General features: G+C 38.3%; 1 protein-coding gene across 1 annotated transcript; it reads left to right on the plus strand.

The window, feature by feature from the left end:
• Positions 1 to 3,911: 3,911 nt before the first annotated feature.
• Positions 3,912 to 9,962, plus strand: RB195_000511 (uncharacterized protein; the record flags this gene model as incomplete). Its single annotated transcript, XM_064196902.1, has 8 exons — positions 3,912 to 3,969; positions 4,129 to 4,184; positions 7,605 to 7,677; positions 7,746 to 8,018; positions 8,715 to 8,777; positions 8,866 to 8,946; positions 9,425 to 9,532; positions 9,862 to 9,962. 8 exons carry the CDS (start codon positions 3,912 to 3,914, stop codon positions 9,960 to 9,962), a joined length of 813 nt encoding a protein of 270 aa, XP_064052783.1.
• Positions 9,963 to 10,110: the final 148 nt, after the last annotated feature.

Below are 10,110 nucleotides of genomic sequence, written 5' to 3' on the forward strand. Positions count from 1 at the left end.
TAAATGTTTTTGTTTTGTAAATTGAAATTGTTTGTGTCGTTTTTCTCAATATTTTGCTTTCTTTGAAAGGAATACATTTGTTGGGAAGATGTAAATTTGTTGGGAAGCTGTTCATTGCGGAGTTGGAAGCTTGAATTAATGATAGCGATTGACGACCATTGGAAGACTATCACTCTTTTTTTCAATTTCACTTTCAATTCTTGTTTTGGTTAGTGTCAATATCCGATGCTATATTAACTAGATCCTTGACTAGCTTCATGTCGTTTTGACCAGACTATACTATAGCCATTTTCTGTTCTCCTTCAGCACAAGTAGGAGCACCTCCTCCTTGTTTGAAAACGAAGTAAAAGTATTAAAAAATGAAAATGAAAATATAAAAATGTATAAAAGTATAAAAAGAGACTATAAAAAAGCATAAAAAGAAATCCGCGCATTGAAGGCCACCGAAAAAAAAAAACTGCGTTCAGGCCAGTGTCCTCTTACTTATTGTAGGCGATATCGTACAAGTGCAATTAGTTACAGGTTACAAGAAAAGGTTGATTAATACGAATGGAAATGCGTTTCTTGTTTAGCAAACTTTGGCTTGCAAAATGGTTCCTTTTTCATACATTTATGATACGAAATGGCAGGTACGAACTGGAACGAACATCTGTTGTAGAGTTTTTTGCCTATCGATGAATTAGAACCGTAGCACTGCTCCTTAAGTTGTCTGAATTTTGGAATCTCAACGAATCCATTTTTAACAGTATTAGGAACTTCTTGGTTCATTCTTCCATTAGGAACTTTTTAAACTCCTCCACTTTTCAAAAAGAGTAGAAGCTTTTTCTTTTTTATGCTCAGGGTACTTTAAGGATGTGACATTTGAAGAGTAGGAAGCCTCATATAAAAAAAATGAGGGATTACGTTGCAGCTCCCCCGCAAGGATGTCCTTATGTACACATTTCTTCTTGGACTATGCTGAAATTAAGAGTTACGAAAAAAAAAGAAGAAGGTAAAGGTAAGGTAAAAAAAAAGAGCGGAAGGTTTCCTCAAAATTCGTCAGTTTTGAGATGTTTTGTGCGCTTACAACACAAACAATCATTCCAGAAAACAGGTTTTTAAGTGTACTACGCAAATGTGTACGTAAATATATGTTTACTCCTGTCCTATGTCAACCTAATACCTTTCAACTACATACTCGTAAATTCAACTACTAGTTCGGGCAGAAAAACCTGATGGTCGGTGCAGTTGCAGTTGCGTGAACGACTATGCTCGAAGCTACGCGCTGGAGCTTAGCAGCTCGGATCGAGGTTAGACTATAAGTGGCCTCGCTTGGATCGCAACGATTAAAGGCATCACCCCACGAATCTGAGGTACGGATTTCAGGTGGAGTATTCGTGTACGGGATCGTAGATTATGGAGAGAGGGGTGATCCCGTCCATTTCTTCCTAATTGCCGTAAAAAACGGCCTGGAAGATACGACTTCGAGCGTAGCGGCGCCCTTTTTTCTACGAGGAGTTCGATTAGAGCGCGCCAGCCTTGTGCATGCGCCGCATCTTCCGGGTTGGTTTTTACGGTAATTAGGAAGAAATGGACGGAATCAGCCTCCTCCCCATAATCTACGACCTCGTATAGGCATAACCCACCTCAGAAACCCGTACCACCTCAGATTTGTGGAGTGATGTGTGATGATGCTAACAAAGGTCCCACCTCGACGGTGACCGCTACGCCACACCGCGCTGCTTCAAGCGCCGCTTCTTACGGAACTCCACTGAGCTTCAAGTCGTCTTCACTGGACTATACCTCTTTTGGATGGGGACTTTACTAACATCCATGCGGACATAATTAACCAACAGTAGACATATGCTTCATTGAGAGACTACTGGGTAAAAATTGCATCTCATGTTGCACAATTACGCGAAAATTGTTGAAGAGGGTCTGAGAAGTAAAGTAGAGATCAGTAAAGCAACAAAACTTCACAAGTGTTTCCGGAGGATCTAAAGTAGACGCAGCCCATATCACAGTATCATACATGTAAAGCGAAGGTCCCGCACTGATACCAAACTCGCTTCACCACAGCGTTTCGAGTGCGACTGCAGCAGGCTTTAGGTCATCTTGGAGTGAAGTGTCATTGTGCGGGACCCAACCGCGCTTTTATTTCTCGGAACTCTATCCTCCTTTTTTCTCTTAGTAATTTAAGGCTACATTTCATAGATCCTTTAAGACTAATGCTTAGGTTTTAGAGCCCCGACTGATTTATTCACTTCAGGAAAGAAGAGTGCGGATGAGTGACTTCCCCTAACTACACTTTACTCTCATCTTAACCCTACTACATGTATTATTAGATACAATTAACATTGCCCGAATCACATGCTCACGGGGCTGTGTTTTGCCGAGGTGATGGGTGGGTCCTTGGTGAGAACGGGCACCAGCTCTTCCCCACAGAACAATGTAATTCACCAGACACTACAAGCCTTCCTTCGGCTTTTGGTAGTTTTTAGTTCTTTTTTCGTGTATAGTCTCGGGTCAAAAGGATTTGGAACCTGGTGCAGTTGCGGTAGTTGTAATTGTAAAATATTCCGAAATCCCACGGAAAAGAACGCACAGAAATTACTCACACTTACTTTTTTCATTGATATATCTTTACTCTACTTAGATGCTGTACCTACGTTTACCTAATATACCGTACCTACGTTTACCTTATAATAACAAACAACAACAGAAGTAAGTGGATGAGTCGCAGTCTACATGTAGAGAAGGAAAAAAAGTGTAGAGATTCAATTCCTGCAAATTGAAGAATTTGAAGAGACAAGGCTGACAGCGAAAAAACTACCGAACCAGAACTAGAAAAAAAAAGAAACAACTGAGCTAGAACTAAAAAAAGGAAAGATTTTTCTAGGAGTACCGTCGCACTCCTAAGAAAATCCTACGAACTATGTTGATCGTGCATAATCACTGTAGACATAGAAGTAGGGCGCAGTTATCCTGCAAACTGCAAATCTTGAAGATGCCCAGCCAGCAAAACGAAACTAGCGAAAATTGCTCTGACAAAATCTAGTGGTCCCGTTGATACATTACTCCATTGAAAAAAAGAAAAACTATTAAAGGCGTCACCCCACTGATCTGGGGTGGTGCTGGTTTCAGATGTGTTATGCCTATACGGGTCGTACATTATGGGGAGAAGGAGGGTGATGCCGTCCATTTCTTTCTAACTGCCGTAAAAAAAACGGCCCAGAAGATGCGGCGTCGAACGCTATTTCCTACAACTAGTTCGACTGGAGCGCACCATCCTTATGCACACCAGCACCACATCTTCCGGGCCGTTTTTTAAGAATTAGGAAGAAATGGATGGAATCATCCTCCTCCCCATAATCTATCACGTATAGCCATAACCCACCTCAAAACCGCACCACCCCAAATTTTTGGGGCCAATTTGCCTTTAAAAACAAAGGAAGCAAAAGGTCATCCAAAGAGTTCCTCGTCCTCGATGAAGATGGGCCAGCGCTCGTCTTCACTGGAAATCTGTCTGGAGCAATCTTCTTTCCAAAATCTTCAAATTTCAGCGAATTTCGACTTAGTAAAATGTCGTTTTGTCTTTTTTGTTTTTCTTTTCAAGAACCAGAATGGATTTGATGATCTGGTTTTTCTATAGAAGTTGTGCAGAAAAAGCGTATTTACTATCTATTTATTACTCATACTCATAAAAGCTTTATTACCTAAGTAGGTCAAGGTATAAGTCACGATATAAGAGTAGATTTATGAGTCAGCACAGCTTCCTAATTGCTAATTCGACCAACTTGATCGTCTCACGCGTACACATAACACTTCCCTGTTGTTTGTGGGCGGCGCCACCATGGGTGCATTGCCACAAAGGATCGCCGGACGTATATATAAGTCGGCGATCGCACATCATATCGAATGTACGCACGATCATGATCTTACTACCGATTCTCGCCGTCAGTCTACTTTGTTACACAGCTTTAGCTCAAGGTTAGTTCGTCGTAGAGCTTGGACAGATGTCTCGGCGGAAGAGAGACCGTTTTGTTTCCCCTGAATGATTGACTAGCCATACAACGTAGAAATTACTTTATTTATTACATTTCCAACAAGTGAATAGGTGAGATTTTCTGCTAACGAGAACGGTTCCAGGTCCACCCGGTGTAAGCGAAGGTGGTGGTGGCGGTGGTGGACGAGGCTCCAGACAGGTACGAAAATCTCTTCACATATTCTCAGAAGTAAAAAAAAAACAGTGATGTATCGTGAACGGATTCTCAATATGAAACAAGAGCTCAGATATGATTGATTTGATTCGAGCCATTTTTACAACGGTTAACGTTTCGGCGGCCACAGAAATGAGTGATTCTACCACGCGGAGGTCCACTAACACGACAACGCGGCTTCTGAAGCGTTGACGAAGACGACGAAAAATTGAAACGTTAGCCGTTATAAAGACTGTTAAAAATTCTGGCTCTTGCTTCACACTGACAATCGACAATCGTTGCAGTCACTATGCCAACATTCAAGGAACGTAGAATTTTTACGCTTCTGAAAAATGTACTAGCAAAATTTTTATGCACAGAAAGACAGTCACGGTATTATATTAAACGTGAATATATTGTTGTAGAAACTGCTTTACTGATCCTCAAGTGAAAAATTAGTTAAAATATAATATAAGATTTTTAATACAATATTATTCAAGATATATTAAGATTTTTAATACAAGATTTTTTGACGCTCCTCAGTTATCAACAAAGCGAAGATTATGTATGGACGTATCTAGGGAAATCAAGCATGCGAGTCTCTATTTCAATATAATTCTGCATTATAATTTCATCTTCTCAGGATATTGTTGAACAGAAAAAAAGATATGTAGGGGCAAAAAAAAATTATAATAATCAGTAATAATGTAATAGTTAATAGTACTCTGAGCTTAGATGTAGGGAATGACCTACTTCTGGAGAAATAATGATGAGCTAATGAAGGAGAGCTTCTCAAGACCCATATTCCAATTGTACTGTGCATAATTTCCAGAAAAATCAACCAGAAATTAGTGCATGAGAATCATGTCCCGTTCTGGCAACATTTTGAGCTCTACGGCAATTTTTTTCTTCTTCTTCCGTAGTATTGTTGTAGTATGTAGTAGTGTATGTAAATAGTAGTATTGTTCCTTTGCTGCGCTCATACACTTTTAGTTAGTCAAAAGTTATTGTTACTGTTTTTGCTGTTGTTGTTGTTGTTTAGTTGTGTAGCTGTTCAAGCACTTTTGAAGTATTTTGTTTAAAAAAATGTGTTTAATCGCTTTTTAGCCTATTTTAAATATGCTTTCTCTCATGTTTGAATTTCTCTAATGATAATTCACTTTGCAAAACTTTATGGTGTTTGATGTCCTAACATTGACATTGAATGAGGGGTATGTAGTCATCTGATCGGATTCACTCTTCTTTTGTGCCGACAAAAACTATAAGAGAAAAAACTTTATTACAACAATTTGTCCACGTCCTCTACGGGAACGTTTCGAGTCAAATAGTGTAACATAATAATAAGAGTCTAGTAGTATAGTACAGTTGTAGTAGTATTGTAGTAGCACAGTAATATGGTAGTGTAGTAATGTAGAATTATAACAGTGTAGTAGTATAGTAGTATAGTAGTATAGTAGTATAGTAGTATAGTAGTATAGTAGTATAGTAGTATAGTAGTATAGTAGTATAGTAATATAGTAATATAGTAGTAAAGTAATATATATGTACGAATATAATAATAATATAATATAGTATATAAAAGGGTGGGTGTGGTGTAGCGGTTAGAGGTTCCGCTTCCCGCTCGATCGATCGGAGGTTCAAATCCGCCCTAGTGCTCACCAAGCCTTTCATCCCTCCGGGGTCGACAAATTGGTACCAGACTTGTCTGGGAGGATAAAAACACTGACTTGACACATCGGCTAGCCACCGCAAGTCATTGTATAGGCCAGTTACACGTTCGTAAACCTCAAACGATTCTGAATTGAAGTGAACGTGGGGGCGCATCCCAAGCGGATTGATTAACGCCAGAAACTTTATCCTTTATCCTTTATAGTATATAATAAGTTGTATAGTTATAGTATAGTGATATAAAATATATTTATATATAAATTAATAGTATAGTAACATAATAATATAATATAGTAGAATGTAGGACACGATATCGTAAATTGGACTCATTTCTAATGGATTCACAAAATTTTTACGAGGATTTATACCCCTCAATGCGGTTTCGAGGTCTTCTATTCCTTTTTTCCGGTTTATATTTTTCAATCTACATTTATTCTCGGCGTTTCTTTTCAGTTACGTGAAGAATAGCCACATGTTGTTATTCTAGTATGTTTACGTTTCTTCTATTTAAAATGTAATCTAGATGAAATTCATTTTAAATTGAAAATGATCCATTGTGAAGTGGATTTATGCTTTAATGTTGTAATTATATTTCTACAACACTACATTATGATGAATTAGCAATTTTACTGTTATAGAAACAATACGAATAATATAATAATAAGAAATAGAATATACTTATATAGAGTACATAAATCCAGTTCACATTGTCGAGGTTCCAAGAATAGGGGACTTGGAAACTGGAGTTCATCGTATTTATACAGTATACCTGCCTCGCGCCTCCTTTTTCAAATATATTACCTTTTTTTGAAAACGAATCAAAATCCTGAAACGGACTTGACTTACATTGCATATGTTTTTTTTTTGTTCAGGATTGGCATTTATTATACTTTAACGACTATGTTCGGGATTTCTTTTTAATTCGGAACATGCTAGCTGCGTTTGGTCACTTTTACAACTTCATCAACTAGTTGTTTAAGTTACTGCCTCTTTACGATTGCCTTGGAACCAGTCTCAATTTGCAAAACAGCCTTGAATAACTTTATATAAAAGCCTTCTGTCGAACAACCTTCAACCATTTACCAAAAGTGAACGGAGTAGTCGGTAGCAAGAGGCTCAGTTGACATTTGGATTCAATTAAAAAGCGGAACGAAGAAAATTCACTGCATTCTAGTGTAAAAGTTTCATTGTAAAAGTAAAAGTAAAAGTTTAAAGTAAAAGCTTCGTGTAAAAGTAAAAGTTTAAAAGTTAAATTTTTTTTAGAAATTTCAAACATTGAGTGGCAAATTTTGCTTGAAAAGATCACTAACAGTAGTGGCCGCCCAGAAGAAAGAAGCGAAGAAATTGCACTTGACTTCAAAGTCTTTTGCGTTATTTTTGGGATGAAATTTAATCTGAAAAATTTAAAAATGTTTTTTCTCTTTTTTTAGTTTTAAAAAACTATAACTTCAGATTTTGTTTGGAACGTAGTCAAATCTCAACTAAATTTATACACAAGCGTTCACAACAATTTTCTACATTTTGCTACAAAGGTCATCAAAAAGAGGAATGAACCGAGGAAGCGCTTGTACTCACAGTTCGGTGTTTCACTCTCTGATCACATTCATTTCTACCTCTTATGTTAATTAAATTCAGTTTAATTAAAATCAACTGCTTATCTCAGAAACCGAAAAAATCCTGAGCTATTTTGGCGATTCAAAAAAAAAAATACACAGAACAACTTCTATCATTAATCTTCTAAAAATTCGTGGATTTTAGGGTGGATGGGGCGGCAGTGGAACAGGCAGTGGAACAGGCGGTGGAAGTTGGGGAGGGCAAAGTGGAGGAACAGGTCAGTCGCCTACAACATCTTGCTTATTCCCTGAATATCATACTAGTCACAGCTGTAATGATTTTCAGGAGGATGGGGTGGTAGCGGTGGTAGTCCAGGAGGTGGTGGACCCGGTGGCTGGGGCGGTGATCGCTCACCATCAGGAGGCGGAGGATCTGGTGGGTGGGGCGGTGACCGCTCACCACCAGGAGGTGGTGGATCGGGTGGCTGGGGCGGTGACCGCTCACCATCAGGAGGTGGAGGATCGGGTAGCTGGGGAGGTGACCGTTCACCACAAGGAGGTGGAGGATCCGGTAGCTGGGGAGGTGATCGTCGACCACAAGGAGGTGGAGGAGGTCGTGGTGAGTGTTTTTGACACAGTGAACAATGGGCAACTGATGACATTTTAAGAAAAAAAGGAAAAAAGGTACAGTAAGAAAAAAAATCTTAATGAAATTAGATTCATATTAGATTTACACATAGGAATTTTTTTTACAATATCCTATATCAATCGTACCGGCACGAATTTTGGAGCCGACTATATGGCAGTTGCAGTTGCTCACCTCTTACCGACTTTATTTTAGTAATTTCAAAGAAATTTTTTGTGATGGAATGTATATTAGTTGTGTTCTTTTGAAATCAAACTAAATTGACAGCTAGAGCAGATTCTGCGCTAGTACCGCCATGCTACAGTTCTTACGCCGCTGACCGCCGTCAAGGTTTATGAGAATCTTAATGTTTGAAGCACCAGCGAATTTGCTAAGTACAAGTGTTGTACTGTGTTTGCTTCACATTTGAGCAAATAATAATTTAATTAACTTTATTTTAGAAATATTTCAATAAAATAATTTGCCTTAAAAATGAGTTCACTTCCTCCTTTACAGTACCACCTAAATTCACTTCGAGAAGAACTATGTATAAGAACGAGCTATGAGTGAACAAAATATCAACTTGTTCACTCACACCGAAGGAAATTTTAATGTCATCACGTACCGTCGCGATGAACTGAGAGCCCATGTTGGAATAGGAAGGCCGCATAATTTAATTAAACAATTAAGGTCCAATGGGTGGATCGCAAGGAGGTCAAGGTGGCTGGGGAGGTGGAGATCAAGGCGGAAGAGGTACCTGTTAAAACTACTTGGAATTTTCTATTTTTCAACTTTTTCACCAGGTTTCAAATTCCATAATAATGTTCTAATCTAATCTTAGGAGATTGGGGAGGCCAAGGAGGCGGAGATCGTTGGGGAGGAAGCCAAGGAGGAGGAAATCGTTGGGGAGGAAGCCAAGGAGGTAATATTCAATTCTTCAGAACACCTTTTAATTTAAGATTAACGAGGGAAAATGAAGAAAAAAAGGCTGACTAAAAAAAATTAATGCATACGATATTCCCTTAATTATGTGGAATATAAATTAAATTTCTTATGAAACAGCCATGAATACTTCGTTAGAGGATGAGCAGTTTATTATGATTCAAAATGGCTTTTTTAGACACAAAAACAAAAAAAAACAACAAAACAAACAAAAACCGGATTATTTTATTTGTTTTCTCAAGCCAGGATTTCTTATCCTTTCATATTTTTTAAGGTGAAAAAATGTAAGAATACAGAACAGAGACAGATGAGAACTTTATTCAACCCTGCTCACCAAAAAAACAGTGAAAATACTAGCATTACCACTAGCTCTAGCCTAAGAAAAATTAACATGAATTGATATAAATTTTCTAACGGCAACTTCAATTTGTGAAGAAAGAAGATCTGTCTGATTACAGGAGGACCTGGAGGATGGCAAGGAGGTCAAGGCGGCGGCAGTTGGGGTGGTAACCGTGGCTGGGGTGGCTGGGGAGGACAAGGAGGATGGGGTGGATCAGGATGGGGAGGTGAGTCTTAGATACAAGCTAAACAGTCCCGCTCATTTACTTATTACGTGAAAAGCAATTGAATAATCGTAATTATATGGTAGTAACGTATTTTTGAAAATCATATACTAGATTCATTTTACTCATTTTCATACTCATTTTTGCCTCCATAACTCAACTTGAAAATACTAATTCTGAAATAAACAAACTGATTAAAACATTAAAAAATCAAAACTAGGAATGAAAAATACGGCTCTGACAACGAAGATACGGTGGTTTTCATCACGAGACCTAAGCATGCAACATACGTATATATTTACGATTCAATGCAAAATGCATTTCATTTTTAGGACGACCATGGTGGTCTCGAAATGGATGGGGAACATGGGGAGGTAAGCCAAATTTCTTCAGCCCTAATCAAATTAAATCAATTCAAAATCAAATCGATTAAAACGAATTCCAAAATAAGATTCATTATTTATCTGCAGCAGTCAAAAATTGATCCCATAAGCCTGCACAGTTCCGTTTTTGCGTGTATCCAATCGGGAAAAAGATCAATCTTTCGGTCAGGTGACGTCGTACGCGCGTCTTGCTTTGTA

Source organism: Necator americanus, chromosome IV, assembly GCF_031761385.1.
Source record: "Necator americanus strain Aroian chromosome IV, whole genome shotgun sequence".
Classification (NCBI taxonomy): domain Eukaryota; kingdom Metazoa; phylum Nematoda; class Chromadorea; order Rhabditida; family Ancylostomatidae; genus Necator; species Necator americanus.